Raw genomic sequence first — 16,755 nt, forward strand, 5'->3', positions numbered from 1 at the left:
TGGTTTTACTTCAGCACAGTTGCGACATTGCGGACAGGCACGGCGGATATCTTCCATTGAGAAAGGTAAATTCTTTGACTTAACAAAGTAGGTTAGCCTGATGATTCCTGGGTGTCCCAAGCAGCTGTGAATATCAGCAAAGCTCGTTAGTGATGCAGCAACACCCACAGTACTTTTTCTGGCAATTTCTTGAAAGTGCACCAAGCACTACATTTTCAACTCCTGGACGATGGACGATGTCATAAGAAAACTGTCCCAATTCAATCCGCCATAACTGAATCTTAGCGTTTTGAATTTTTCCTTTTAGTTTGGCATCAAACATAAAAGCTACGGATTTCTGATCACTTACTAATGTAAATTTTTGTCCATGGAGATAGTGGGACGATTTTCTGACCGCTGTCATTATAGAAGAGGCTTCCTTTTCCACTGAAGGATATCTTTTATCGCTGGTTGATAACGTTCTAGACATGAAACCCACAGGACGCCCTCTCTGGCTCAGTACGGCCTGCTTTTTTTTGTAAATGCAATTCACCATCATAAAACCCGTCAGAACCAAAAGAATGATTTATATTTGCCTTCTACAACGTCAAACTCTGGTAAGAAGATGTTATGTTTTAATGGAGTGAAACTATGGAATCAAGTACCAAAAGAAATAAAAGAAATGACATGACATGACCACAAAAATAATCTGAAGCCATTTGTACGTAACCTGAGTAAACAAAAACAATTTTAAGAGTATCCTTAAAACCCATTTTTTAAAGAAAATTTTACTGTTTATACTTGTTTGCTTTCGAAATTAATGCGATAATTGAATATATACACGAGAAGTTCTTTGTTTAATATAATATTCAATTTTAAATATAACATATCTGCTAAGAAAAATGAGTTACAGAAACTGCAATCTATTAAACGTATAGTACACATGGCTACCTACAGACACGGCCTGATTTGTCACATTTTGCAGAAACTTCTAGAGTTTGCTAGCTTTGGGCGAATGTTTAAATAAATTTTTCTAAAAATTATATTTTTACGCTTTGTTTACTGTTTTCCCCTGATGACACAATAGGTTTTAACATCCCCACATGTTGAAAAACAAAGAAAATTTGATTTCAAGATTTTAGTCAGACTGTTTTTCAATAACAGTCTGATTTTTTCTCTTTTGCTATTGCTTTCCCAAGGCAACAACAAGTTTTTATATCATTCGGAGACAGCAAATGTAAAAGAACTCAGAAAATACCAGTCAAACACTAACAGTAGCTGTAATCAAAATCTGCAAAATGTGACAAATCTCCAGGTGGCCATGGTATACATAATAAACTTTTCTATCAAAAGCTACAATAATAATTTTATCGTTAAAATAGGGGTACCTCACTATTGGGCCGCTCTCGCCCTACCCACGTAGAGGTAAAAACCTGAAACCCTAATTATTTGCTTCTCTATGTCATTTTGAAGCTGTTTAATGAAAAAATTCTTTTAACACAACAAAATCACGAAACCTATTTTCTAACACAACCCTCCACTATATAGGGGCATGCACAGCGGACTCTATTATAGACAGACAAAATAATTTCGAATTCCATATTTTTTAGTTTTTAACTACCAATGTATGAATTGCATTACTTTTTAAGTTTTTCACATCTTTGTTAATTTGGTCTTGCTTCTCCATGATTGCAGGATTCTGAGAAGTCATGTATTCAGGAGGAACTTGCACCTCTAGCTCCAACCTCCTCAAAGCGTCCTTGCATTCATTCAAGTGTTGTTGCAGTTCTATGCGGATGGAAATTTCTTCCTGCCAAATGACGTAGTTAGTCTATATCATTGCCATTGTCGTATGCAGACTTTGATGGATTTTAGGAATTTTTATCTTCGGACTAAAGTAGTTTCTTTGAGAGTTTAATTCTGGCAGTTTAGCATATTGTAGAGGCTCTGAAGCCAGTGGCGTATTGTAAGTACTTTGGCTAATCGCATAGGCTAGCTGGTCGAAAAAACGGACACCAGAAAATCAATTGAAGTGAACCACTGTTATCTTTTTCTTTTACTTTTCGTTACCGTCCCGGCAAAGACAATACAGCCCCCGACATTTTATTGAAAGCATTTTGTGCAACGGTACCTCCTCCAAACATTAAATGTTTGATATATATTCATAATGAATTGTGCTGCCCTGATGTAACTCGTTTGTTGCATTTTGGGCATTTGAAAAATTTGCTGCAGCCTACTTGGCAACTGATGTTAAACGAATATGTGAATCGTGCAATGTTTGCGTCGAAGTTGACACGTTTTTTTAAACCCGTCGAAATTAACTTAAATAAAGCGACTTATTTTAAGGGTCCCTTGTCATCATGTTCACCAACTGTAGGCTATATAGCCTAGTCTCTATTTTGTGTTATGGATGAATATTCCGATTTCTGTTTGGTTTTCCCTATGTTTATTGATCGTCTGCCACAGTTATCAAGTGTATTTCTCAAAGATGTTTGGCACTTGTAGTTTTATTCATACTGATCGAGCCCAAAATTTAGCATTAATGCTTAGTTATTACTTCATTCCGATTAACTATCATATACAGGGTCATCAGTGATTAACGTTACAAGAGATCCAATTAAAACACTGGCAAAGGGGGCGAACGTGGCCTCTGGAACCATGTTCACAGTTCTCAAGAAGGATTTGAAGATGAGCCCATTCAAACACATGAAGAAACAGTAGCTAAATGCCAATACCATTGAGAAACGTCTCTCCAGAGCCACAATTCTGCTCTCACGCATTGAAGGAGGCACGCTGCCAAACCTTGTGTTCAGCAATGAGAAGAAATTTGATGTCCAGCATCATTTTAACAGTCAGAATGATCGTGTTTGGTCAAGAGATGGTGACGTGGAACCTCGGGTAGTCACTCGGACACAAGGGGCGGCATCAGTGATGGTGTGGGCCGCAGTCAACAAATCAGGAAGGAGTCTATTGATTTTTGTGGATCAAGGAGTGAAATTGAACCAAGAGAACTACCGAAATGATATTCTTAAGGGTTCATTGTTGCCTTGGGCAAAGAAACACTTCAAAAAACGTAATTGGTCATTACAACAAGATTCTGCCCCTTTACATGGAGCTAAGAGAACGCAAAACTGACTTTCAGCCAATGTACCGTTCTTCATTTCCAAGGAAGAATGGCCTCCTTCATTAGAGGTGTCAACGGTCAGGCAGAAGCCTCGACAGTCGGTCAGACAGTTGAAGCGTCAATAGTCGTAACGGTCCAACTGTCCTCAACTGTCGTTCAATTGTCATTAATTATCTTTAGATTTAAGCATTGCGAGTAGTTGTTATGCACGAATAGTTGGCTCTCAATTGATTCTCCAAGCATGAGGGAACGTTTAGCAATATTTACTATTCCACAAATTGAAAATAGTCGCTCACTTAGCCAACTCAAAACCCAGAAGTGGTCAAAAAACCCATATCTAGGTGGAAAAATCTAGCGCTGGCATCCTTGTAAATGACAGGTGGTTGACAGATGACGACGAAAATCCTAGTGACAGACCGTGGTCATGACAGTACACAGTTGGAGACAGTTCACTAACTGTCTGATCGTGGAAAGTTGACACCTTTATCCTTCATCCCCAGACCTGAACGCCCTAGACTTGGCATCTGGTCTTACCCAGATAACAAGGTTTCGACTAAACACAACCAAAGTTTGGAAGCGCTGAAAGCTAATCTGAAAAAAGAATGGACCTAAATACCTCAAACAGTTATTCGTGACTCTTGCAAGTCCTTTTCGAAGCGTCTCCGACTTGTTATCGACGCAAATGGCGGACACATTGAGTAAAACTTGTTTTTCCTAAATATTTATTTAGCCTATTTGACAATAATATTAATATGTTTATTGCTCAAAAATTGTCTACCATTTGTTAAATACGGTTGTTTAAAGTTGTAACGTTAATTATATATTGATGACCCTGTATGTTTTCTGTATTAAAAACATAAATATTCGTCAAAAATGCTGTTGATGCAAATACTTCTTTCAATCAAGTAAAGTTGCACATATTTTTGAAATAAATCTTCTGCTTTTACTGTGTTTGGTGCATTTGTTTGTACTGAATTAGTACTTACCAGTGGCAACATGACTTAGTTACTGCTTTCGTTTAGAAGTGGTTGTTAGTAGTGACGGAACGACTTCCAGCTCTTGCCAGGTTTTTCAACTACGGCTCCGGGCCCAAGATGTATGTGCAAGCTGTGTGTGTGTGTGGATGTGGTCAAGTTCATGACCTTATGACCTTGGATAAATCTAACTTTTTTGTACCATTGTGGTAGCCTACTGCAGCAATAGAAGAATATGCTACACATGTTATCTGTAACATTGGTCAACCAGTAGCGGCCAAGAAAAAAAATAAAACAATTTGTCAGAATTCATTTTCAAAAAAAGTGTAACTCAGCATCACCAACACAAAGTGTTTAGCCGAACAATGTGTACAAATGTGCAACATTGAGCTAAAAGGGTCACTTGAAAGTATTTTTTGTTTCATTTTCTTCACAAACATTCATTCTACTTTGCCAATGTCACGCAGTTCCCAAAAATTCTTTTCTGTATAGGCTATGCTACATAACGCTAGGAAATGTAAGATTGAGAACAGGATCAAGGCAGTCGATCAAAAATCTTTAATATCGTAAAAACAATTCTATATCGAGTGGATAGAAAACATTGCTAAATTTGAAATCTAGCAAAAAGTGCATTCCAAAATGGATCCTTTGAAAGGACATTAAACATTGCCATGAGGCATTTTTTAGAGCGTTTTTTACAGAGTGGTATACAACTCCACAGTTGGAACATTGGTTATATGAAGTAGATATTACCAGAGGCCAGAGGTTCCGGCCTCCGGTCAGAGTTGCATTTCTCTGGCCGGAACATCCTGCCTCCGGTGCATCACTAGTTGTTGGACATTGCACCTGTTGTATCAATCCGTACTTTAATTGCTAGAATCTTGGCTTTGCAATAAACTGAGTTTTGCTTTTAGTAGCATGATCGTTGCTTACTTCACAATGCAGATATTTACCACCTGTTCTAGTCTGATGCTGCGAGTTCGCTGTGGTAATAGCGAATTGCACTAGCTTTTGGAACACAGTTCCCTAGTCATGTGCTATGACGAATTTGGCTTTATCTACAGAACTACATGGCGGTTAGAAGGCGCCGAAGATAAGACGCTCGCTTTCTAATCATGCAATCCTGGTTCGACTGCCGGCTGAAGCTGACTGTTGAAAAACACTGCACATCTACTCGGGGTGTAACAAATTGGGTGGGCGGAATTGCTGAAAGAAAGGCTGTCAAGAGAAAAGAACTGGCCACAAGCCACCCTACTCTCGTCAGTGCCGAAAGCTTAATATAATGAGAACCTTTTCTTCTCATGTCCGATGCTTAGATTCCAGTATGGGACTCACCTTTACTACATGGCAACCAGAAGTTTCATTGGTTGACCAACCAATGAATAACTTGAGAGTTGAAACAGAGCAAGTTACCACCAAAGAAAAAATTATTTGTTTATTGATAAATTACAAAAATGCCAAACTAGAGAGAGAAGCATTAACGCAAATCAGTGGAGTGCTGAAAGTGTGGCAAAAAGCTGAGATACCACTTAGTTAGAAACGTAATGCAGTTAAGAAACACGATAGGCCATTTTACGATTGGAAACAACTAAAAAGAGAAAAGTCATAAAATCCGAAAAGACTAAAAAAAAAATAAATGAAAGGAAAACCTTGAGTAACTAAAACGCGGCTAAGCGGATTATCCGCTTAGCGGTCGACCTACACATTTTATAAACCGATGACCACGAAAAACCAGTGACTACACAATTAATGAATAAGATAAAGAGTGTTTTCATCTACAGAGAGTAGGGCCGATTGGCATCATTTAATGAAGAAATTCTTCTTGACAGTAGTTTCAGCAATGCCAATCATCAATCACCAACATCAAAGGTTCTCAAAACAAAAAGATTATGATATTGAATGAAACCATCCTTTAGATCAGTGGTTCTTTGACTGCCAGCGTTTTGAGCTTTTTTTGGAAATCCCCTTTCGGATTTGTTCCCATGGTAACGAAAAAATGTGTTGCCAAAACACAGGAATACACTTTGGAGTTTCAGTACAAATCGATGTTGCGGACAATCAGCGAAAATATTATTGCATTTTCAATCGCGCCGCGCCAGTCAGCAAATCACTTTATTTTTCATTGAATCAATGTATTCAGACGTGAAATCAATGTAAAGAACCGATAGGCTAATTCAACGTATTCATAATGTTGAATCAATGTAAAAATGAACTGTTAGGCTAACTGGGTACTTGAAATATATCAAAGGGCTTATCTCAAGGTTTCTTAGTTTTAACTTCCCAGTCAGCAAAAGTTTCTTTTTCTACATGGTTCCGACGTTGAAGCAATGTAGAACCGACAATTTATGCTGGCTGATTAGGCCTACTAGGGTAGGGTGCTGAAATTGAACTCGGTCTGTTAGGCTGTGCAAAACATACTTATTTTAGAACAAACTTCTAACCAGAACTTTAGAAAATAGTTTGTTGATCTGAAATATCCTTGGAATGCTTTGTGTTACAGCAGCTGAATGTGAAGAATTTTGTTTTGATGTAACAACTTTATATTGAATAGCCTAGGCCAGGGCCCGATTAACCATGAGGCACACTAGGCACAAGCCTCAAGACCCCTGGTTTTGAGGGCCCTCAATTTTTTTACATTAGTACCGTAGGCGTAGGTAGTGAAAGTTGTTGTGCCTGTGTGTGGACAGTTGTTATTTTTAGTAACATTTAACTTAAATCAATGATTCCATATCTTATCATCAGTTGCCACAACTTTTTTTTCTAATGAAACTGCTCGTGATGCTGCTTTGCAACTGGCCATAGTGTATAACCAGAAGATCTTGAAGGGTCACTTTCAGATGAGTTAGTTCACCTATCCGAGTTCTTATTGTTGTGTAGGCTACACATGAAAGGTTACCAAAAGAAGCTCAAGAGCAATTTGCACACCAGATGATAGTAGAAAAGGAAGTTAAGTCTTCATTTCCTAATGCAGAAACGTTGCTAAGAATTTATTTGTCACTTATTGTCAGCAAAGCCAGTGGAGAGAGAAGCTTTTCTAAGTTAAAGAGAATACAAAATACACTACGTTCCACGCTTTCACACGACAGTCTTAACTTCCTCTCTTCAATGAACATTGAGTGTGAAATGTTACGACAACTCAATTTTGAAGATATTATTCACAGATTTGCAGATGCAAAAATCAGAAAAGTGCTGAATGCTGATCTAAATCAAAAAGTTATTTTCAAGTGTTGTGTAGCCTAGTTATTTAACTTTAGTTAATGCGTGTATTGTAGTATTGCATTACGTTATTTTTTTTGTTAAATTCTATTGTAACCTTGTTGTAGCAAATTAATTGTATAGGTCTAGTTACCAAGTTTCTTCCATAATGGTGTTAGCCTAAATGTTGTAGCCTACATTGTAGCCCAGAAGTTCTCAACCTTTTGAGATTCAAGAACCACTTAAAAAAATTGTGTCTCAATCACGGACCACTACTCCCCTACCCTTCCTCCTCCCCTTGTATGGAACAAATGTCACTTATTGCTTGCTAAGTCATAAACAGTAGTTGGTTTTAGAAAGATTGCTACATTGGTGCGAGCCTTGAGCTTGCACATTTGAGCACATTAACATATCCAAACGAGGTGTAGCCTACGGTAATGCTTGAAAGACTCAATCGGAGTTCATCTTTGACTCAAGTCGGGAACGATACTTTGTTTTTATTGTAACCAATGCAGAAAATCCACGTCCCCAAAGATAAGATGTCGCAAAAGGTAATATTATTTTCAAAGCTTTCTGAGACAGTTGTGGATAGTCTACTCATGCGAAGCTTGTATCCAAAATTTTATCAAGCTCACTCTCAGATGAATGCAACATATTCAAAGTAGTATCACTGGTCAGTTCACGGACTGGAAACCCATGAAAAACTCTGAACGTTCAAATTACCAAAGTAGAAGTTAAATTGATCCTGCAGTGACTGAGTATGGTCAGAAATAAAATTCATCAACAGTTGTTTATTCATTTCAGGATTTTCTGGTTACTCAGTGAATTCGTACAATTGATCAAACATGTCACAGTTGCCCTGCAATAATCTTGTCCTCAAAAGATAAAGTTTTTTCGTAAAAGCAGACACTTTATCACTGAGGGTACGGTAATTAAATTTATCTGCTTTCCTTGCAGCGATGAATTAAGTTTATTCAGTTGTTCAAAAACATGGACTTCTAAATAGTAGAATCTGGACTGGAAACGCAGTGACCAACAATAGGCCAAACAGTTTTGGTACAAAAGTTGGCCAACAGTGGGCCAACAGCCAAGTAACTAACCCTGTTGGTCCACTGTTGGCCAACTGTTGTACCAACTGTTTGGCCTACTGTTGGTCACTGCGTTTCCGGTCCAGATTCTACTATTTAGAAGTCCATGTTCAAAAATGTCAGCCAAATAAGCCAGAACAGCAACCCAAAAGCTATCGTTGAAATGAGCAGCAAGCTTGGATGTATTTTCTAAGAAACTCTCTCGCAGCATCACATAACTCAAACAGTTGGTTTAGGGACAGTGGAATACCGGGACGACTCACTTTACTGATTTTTCTTGCGAAATGGACAGCTGGAGGGTTACTAAGAAGTTCAAAAATTAGCGGAACTGCACAACGTTTTCTTTGCTTTTACAGTAGGTAAATTCATTCTCATCAAATGAATTGCTATGGTTGGTTAAAATTTTGGGTGCTAGAAAATCTGCAAAACGTTACTGCAGCAGTGTGAGGCTACCTACCGTTACCGGTGTTGCGTGAAGTCTACCCTTGCATTATCATGACTTGAATACTATTGAATAAACACGATATCACATATTTCCTACATTTGCTTTGGCGATACACACTTTGTACACACGTGGGCAGGTCGTATAATCTGCACCCGAGTATGCGACATATGGCAGTAGGCCTAAACCTCAAGCTGTAGGCTAGTTGCATCAAATTTTGTCGTAACATTGTGACCCTCCAGTTGTCCACCTTACTATTGAGTGAGCAATCCCCTACTTCTACCATCTCTAAGTTGGTTAAACACTTTTCCTCTTGATAACCAGAAAACTTGAATAATGCATCAGTAGCTGTTCATGATCAAGATCCTTATTCGAACATAATGACGTAAAGAGACGACAATTTAGTGGATGAGCCGTGATAAAATTAACAACTTTTATGCAAATGGTTAAAAAACAACGATTTCAGATTTTGCTCGCGGACCACCAGGCAACTGCCCGCGGACCACAGGTTGAGAACCGCTGTTGTAGCCTACACAATATTTCTGTTATTTCACTTTTAATGTAGAATTTCATGCTAGCATACACTGAGATGCCCACCGAGGCATAATATTATAATATTATGCTTGCATGGTCTTGGGCACATTTGCTGCTTGGAAAGTTACTTGCTATGCTAGGCTTCAGTTAAGCACTGCTGCTCTGCATCGAAAGCGATTGCCAATAGGGGCCCCTAAACTTAGCTGTGCCTCGGGCCCCCGTGAGCCTTAATCAGGCCCTGGCTTAGGCTAACTACTGTATTCAAAACTAAAAAGTACCCAAAATTAAACATTGGATAAAATTTTATTTGACACATCAAATAAAATCAACTAGTAGTTGACAAACGACCGCATTAGTATAATAAGACATAAATTTTTAGCCTAAGCTAAAATGCTTTGGTTTTTAGCTTAGGCTAAAAATAAACCCTAACCAAACTGAAATTAAATAAGTAGCAAGTGAAACAAGAGATTTTCTTCTGGTTGCAGTAAGCAACTGGTAACTGCACATGAATCATTGGACATGTTTCAATTTATTGACAAATTGACATTGAGATCCTATGCAAACTGACTTTATAGATACTGCATGAAAAAGTAAAGTTTAGGAGCAAAATGGCTGGACCGCCTGGTCAATGTAATAAAAAAATAAAGAGACCAAAATGAAGGTACTAAACTCATGTCAAGCAAATGTTTTGAAAACTAAACTGTTTTCGCCTTCACATATATTGCATGAAAGCATTCCCTGTTGTCCTCAGTTTCAAATTAAATTGCAACTGACAAAACAAGAGGTAACCAGCAAGCTTACTATGAACATAAATTACCTAATACAGTACAATAACAAATTACGTAATTGTTACGGACAATTTTCATATCAAACGTCACATAGAACCGTTGTCTACTAAACCTGACGTCTTACGTCATGGATTGTTGCTAGAAAATAGCAAAGATTACATCATCGTTAAATCTTGAATTGCACAACCGTTTGCAGCTGCAGCATAACATTACATCATCGTTAAATCTTTAATAACTTGAACAGGTGTTGGCCGGGCTTGAACAGGTGTGAGCCAAACTTGAACAGCTGCTTGAATATCTTATCATTGCTTATGGATTATTACGTCACAGTAACTGCTTACGTGCGTTTGAAATATCGTAATTTATTCTCGTCATTTTAAAATTGTTGCTTGAAGAAGTTGGTCGCATAAAATTTAACTGTTTTGCTTAGTGCTTGCCAGCTGGACAAAATTTCCGTCTTTTATCCAAGTAATTTGTATTGTAGTGACAAGTTTAGTGGTGTATCGCGTTGAACCCAATTTCGACAGCCTTGGGGCTATTTTTACAGAAATACAGTTCTTGAATAGACGTTTCCAGAAGAGTGTTTCGGTCATTACATACAGACGAACGGATCCTAGAATCTTATGTTACAATTTTTCCCACGAAGAGATTATGGTTTACCGCTGTGACCATAAATAATAAAAGACGAATGGTAGTCTACAGAAGCAAAATAATAAAGACGAAGTTGTTGGTTATCAAAAAAAAACAACATTGACATTCATTGGCAAGAAAAAATAAATTTAAAGACAATCGATCTGTGCTTGAAGATTCAAGTGGACGAATCCAAGCAAGTTTTGTGGAACTTTAGGACTTCATATATATACCCTACAACTACGGTATTGTGCATTTAAATTCCTTTTGTATTTTTGCGGTCTTTGCAGTTAAGTTTTTTATAACTTAATAATTTGTGTATTTGTGTAACTTAATTTTTTAATTGTTAAATTTAGCCCCAACATTTAATATGTCTACACTCGGTGGCGACAGGGACTCGGCCGCCGTCGACTCGACTGAGTTTAAGCCTGATGATGTTCTTTGCGGTCGGGCAGGCCATTCTGGGGAGAGACCCAGTAACGACGAGGCTAAGTCAGTTTGAGAGGCCCGGCATCTTAGAAGGGATATTTTGACTCAAATTGGGGAACTCTCTGTAGCCCTAGCTTCTTTGAGTGATAAGCAGGAACTGTTAATTTTTCAATCTAACTTATCTACTTTAGAAGAGGAATTACGGCATTTCCATGCTCTTTTGAGTACAATTTTCAACTCTGCAATTTTGGCAGAACTTCGTGATAGGATAGATTCCGAATTTAACTCGTTAAAAATAACTTCGAACAAAAAGTAAGTGAGTTCTCAGATATGTTGGATGCTGACATACATCCTGAGGATAGCGCCTCAAATGTAAGCACTAGGATGTCTAAGGGCTCGTCACGGATAGTTGCACAAATTAACCTGCAGCTAAGACGAGAGGAGCTCCAGATACAAGCCGAAGCGAGAGCTGCTGAGGCTGCCGCAAGAGCTGAGGCCATACGAGCTGCGGCTGCCGCGAGAGCTGAGGCCGAAGCGAGAGCTGCTGAGACCGCCGCGAGAGCAGAAGCGAGAGCTGCTGAGTTTGCACTCAAAGACACACAGTTGAGGGCTGAACAACGTACAGAGGTAGCTTTGGCTGAATATCCATCAGATGTGGGCTCCCGCGTAGTTCTAAGAAGGGCTCTTCTAGCCATTCCAGAAGTGAACATCAATCGCGGTTAAATTTACATAACCTTTTCCAGATGCCTGTTCAATCCGTAAGTGGACCAGTACAAACCACATCTTTTCAAGCTGTTTCAGGAAGTCCCGGGGCCGCAGCTAAGGATCTTCCGAAGGATCTAAAGCCAAGGCCAGCGAAATTTAGCCGAACTCCTCCCCCAGAGCGTACAGGTCACGGAGCCGCTATCAAAAGTAATGTTTTGCCCTCTTCACAGTTTTCTGCGACGCTAGTTTTTGATCACCCAGCTACACGTAATTTGAGTGGTTGTGAGAGGCGTGTCGCGTCTCCTGATTTTAACGTGTGTGAGGATCGTGATCGTACTGTGCACGTGACTGAGCCCCCTCAGCCCCTTAAGGGATATAGCTTGTCTTCTCCCGCTAAATCGAGTTCTCAACAGCAAGACTGCTTTTTTGAATACCAAAATAATAGGACGTTTTTCGATAAGGCGGCCTTGATTGGTTACGATGGTAATAATATGCCATTTATCTTCTTTAAAAATCGTATTACGGCCTTGATGGCAGCTTCTCCCTTTAAAGAAACTCGTTTGACTTTGTTACAAGCAGCTTGTGTTAGAACAGCTGCTCAAACAATTGCTAATTTGGTTTCCGACACTCCTGGCTTGTCAAAGGAAGACAGGATAGAAATGTCGTTAGCTCGCTTGTCTCAACGTTTTGGAGGTCGTGGAGGTCTTTTCGCCGAACCAGAAATTAGGAAGTATCGCTAGGGTAGCAAATTGACTTCGATCTTTTCCAGTGATTTGAAAGAGTTTAAAGATGAATTGTCGCAGTGTCTGCTTTACGCGCAAGCTTATGGTCAGCGCGATAAACTGGAAGGACGTTTTGTTTTGGAGTTGGCTAAACGACTCCCGTTTGACGCTAAGCAGAGTTGTCTTGAATTCTTGGGTGATTAGTATGGTGGCACTAATGAGCCTACTTTTCAGAGTTTGTTTGAATTTGTAGTACGGGAGGAAACGCGCAAGTCGACTGATTTTAGCATTATGCTAATGGGCGATTCTAGTGAATCGCAGCATTTTAAAAAGTTTGGCAAAGGAAAATTGCTTCATGTCCGGTTAGGCAGACGTCGGTAAAACCCCATGATAATGTGATTTCAGGGAGTTCGCAGTACTCGACTGCTGTTGGCGCACCGCGCGGTGGTGAGGCCAGACGTAGAGACATGCCAGCATGTATTTATTGTTCGTCACGTGGTCAAGTTGAATATCATTTTTTGTCTAATTGTAAAGATTTTTTGCGCTTGACGCTTAAAGATCGGAGAGATGTTATTGTGAAAGCTGGAAAATGTTTGAATTGTTTGCGCCAGCATATGGTTAGGGACTGTAATCATGCAAAAAACTGTCGTCAATGTGGGCCTAACAACGATAGGAAACACTATTTTCTTCTGCATGATTTTTATGTGACGTCACGTGATTCTCTGGATTCGGTTGGCAAAGATGATGCTGGTGCCAGAGTTCCTGTGCGTAATGTTAAGATTGGAAATGTTAAAGCAGCCTTTAACCGCGTTACTGCTGCTCGTGTTTTGAATCCAATAACTGGCAAATCGAAGTTGGTGTATTGTCAGCATGATCCTGGTTCGCAGTTGACTTTTGTTTCGAGTGATTTGGTGTGCGAACTTGGCGTTAAACCGTATGATAAAGCGTCGTTTAAAATGGATACTCTGGCTGGTCAGAAATCTACTTGTGCTAACCTTGTTAAACTTAACATCCAGTCGTTAGAGACGGATGAACTGTTTTGTGATGTAACTTCGGTGGTTAACCCAGCTTGGGCTGACGATGTTAAAACTTTACCGCATAAGCAGGATTTAAGTGGTTTTTGTCATTTTCATGACGTGAATATGTTTCATTTGAATGATTGTAGTACTGTAGATGTACTGATTGGCAACGACAACGCTTATTTGATGTGGGCTAAAGAAGAGCGTGTTGGTGAAAATCGTAGTGAATCGCATGCTTTACTCACTCCTCTCGGTTGGTTGGGTTGTGGTGGTAAGTCACCCTTAGATGAAAGCGTTGCTAATGTGTGCAGAGTACAGACGTCTTCAGAGTCGGATGTCATCTCTGGCTTTCAGCGTAAAATTGAGTCTCGCGATATGGAAATAGCAGACCTGAATAAAGTCATTCAGGATTTGACGTTGCAAAATGAAACCTTTGAATTGTCTCGCAGTGACATTTTGGGTAGAGAACTTGTTGAACCGAATATTGAGTTGAAAGATGGTCGATTTGAGATACCTGTACCGTTGAACGAAGATATTGATTTACTTAACAATTTTTTCAGATAGAGCTGCTGCTTTAAGGAAGAAGGCTTTAACCCTTTGAAGGTTGGGGGGGCTGTCAATTCAACTTTTTTGTATCAACAGTTGTATCTCTAAAACCACTGAGGCTGCAACTACGAGATTTCTTGACTTTTCTTAACTTTTATTCACCTCTATTGAGCTGAAATTTTGAACGAATAAAGGTTATAAATTGAGAGATAAAACATTTCTCAGCACATCCTTTGAAATATTTCATATTCTATTGTTCAAAATTTTTCCTACAGCTGGATGAAAGCAATTAATTTGGCCCATGTCTCGTTAATCAAATGATTTAAATTGAGATTATGTAAAAAAAATTTAATCACAACATTGCAATGCATGTTTTTCATTACTCTATCAAAAAATACCCAATATTTCAAACATCATAAGTCACATCAACATTTCAACGTATATAAGCAGTTCTAAAATTTACATAGTTTTAATTTTCGGATATGCTCTGCGTGAATAGTTTTACAAAGTGAATCCCAAATTTTGAAACCGTGCCTTAAAAAATAACAGAGATATCACTCTTAAAGCATAAGAAGAATCGACAGCCCCCCCCCCCAAACTGAGCAAGACTCCAGGAGCCCAACCGCCTAAGGGTTAACAACCTGAACTTTGTGATTTCCTTACTGACACCATGAAGGATCTTAAATCTAGTGGCTATATTGAGCGTGCTGGTGAAGCAGAAAATGTAAAGGGATTTGAGTGGTATTTACTATACTTTGTGACGTCACAATTAAAAAAGCGTATTGTTTACGATGGCAAATCTGATTTTCGAGGAACTTTTGTTAATAATGTAATGCTTTCGTGTCCTGACTTGTTAAACCCTCTGGCAGATCTCTTGGCCAGATTTCGGCTTGGTAGATTTGGTCTCATGGCTGATGTGACTAAATGCTTCTTTCAAATAAAGTTACCTGAGGTGCAAAGGGATTTGTTTCGTATATTGTGGTTTGAAGATAATGACCTTGAAAATGGTAGAATAGTACCCTTTCGTTTTTGCGTACACCCTTGGGGAATAAAGAGTAGCCCATATATCGCTTGCTTGGCTATAAAGAAAATGATCGAGCAAAATCCCAACGGTGCTGGTGAACTGACTCTCTGCAATATTGCAAATAATATGTACATGGATGATTTTATATTTTCGGCTGATAGCTTAGAGGAAGCTCAGCAAATCACTCATGAACCAATTGCTTTGTTTTCTAGCCGTGGGTTTAAACTTGTTAAGTGGAGTGCTAACAAGGAGGCTATAATTGTCTTGTCAAATTTGGATAATGAGATGCTCTCACCTTTGATTCGTGATGTTGACTTTCAGACTGAAGATATGACTTTGCCATCAGCGAAGACATTGGGTTTTGTGTGGCAAACCGAGTCTGACGAGATGCGTATCGCATGTTCCTTGAAGCCCTTAGCTAAACACACGCGCCGAAGTATACTCAGTCAGCTTGGACAAAATTTTGATCCGCTAGGCCTTGGAGCGCCATTTTTTCTAAAAGCACGCCTGATACTTCAGCAATTGGCAATAGATAAGTTTGATTGGGACACCGAGGTCCCTGATAGCTTTGTAAAAGAGTGGGAGTCGTGGCTTCGCTCTTTGGACCTGCTTAAGGATTTTTCGTTACCGAGATGGTATTTTGCAAACTCTGGTGTGTGTAGTCCGGATGATGTTGTTTCATATCAATTGCATGGGTTTAGTGATGCTTCGAATCAAGCTTTCTCTTCTGTTATTTACTTACGTAGACTGGTCAACGGAGTTCCTAGTGTGTCTTTCGTTATGGGTAAATCTACCATTGTTGTAAAAAATCAGTTTTCTTGGCCAATAGCTAGGAAAGAGCTTGTTGCCGTTTTGAATACAGCAAGACTCGTGAAGCAGGCCTACGAGGCATTGAAGATGCCCGACTGCATTAAGTATTTTTGGTGTGATTCTCCGACTGTGTTGCAATGGGTTAAAAACCCTGATTTACGTTTGAATAAATTGATCACGCGTCGAGTTGAGCATATTTTATTGTTGTCTGGAGCCCAGGATTGGCGTTTTTGCCCTACCGATGTGAACCCAGCTGATGTTGGCACACGGCCAGATCTTATTACAAAGAAACAATTTCGAGAGTTGTGGTTGAATGGTTCTAGTCTTCTCTACCAGTGTGAAGAAATTCCATTTCTAGAAAATGCCACTTCTGTACCTGTCCATAGCCTATATCTTCTTGGCGAAGAGGGAATTAAAAGAGTGCATTTTTTATCTCAATTTTGTTTCATCTTAAATTGTTAAATTCAGAATATTTTCATTGGAAAGTCGTGTTCAGTGTTTACTGAGAGAAGTACACCATATGATTACACTTTGTAGAGCTAAATCTTGTGTAAATCTTTTTTTCAGTTCATCTTTAAATAGTGGAAATCAAAATGTCTAGTAAACAGTGCAAAAATTTACCGGATAGCTGTTGTAATGTTGCCTATGTTGATACTGCATCAACAGTAAATAAGTCTCATCTAAAATTGGGAAACGAACAATTACAGTATTGGGCAGCATATATCGATTACATTTTGAGATGGACA

At 39.0% G+C, this 16,755-nt stretch overlaps 1 protein-coding gene across 1 annotated transcript in view; it reads right to left on the bottom strand.

Moving 5' to 3' along the window:
• Nucleotides 1–16,755, bottom strand: part of LOC145769531 (pleckstrin homology domain-containing family D member 1-like) — a 162,581-nt gene that overhangs the window by 15,363 nt on the left and 130,463 nt on the right. The window contains exon 12 of the mRNA XM_082581181.1: nt 1,621–1,789. Coding sequence (XP_082437307.1) covers nt 1,621–1,789 — 169 coding nt within the window. The remainder of the gene's footprint in view (nt 1–1,620; nt 1,790–16,755) is intronic.

Source organism: Aplidium turbinatum, chromosome 4 (genome assembly GCF_918807975.1).
Source record: "Aplidium turbinatum chromosome 4, kaAplTurb1.1, whole genome shotgun sequence".
Lineage (NCBI taxonomy): Eukaryota > Metazoa > Chordata > Ascidiacea > Aplousobranchia > Polyclinidae > Aplidium > Aplidium turbinatum.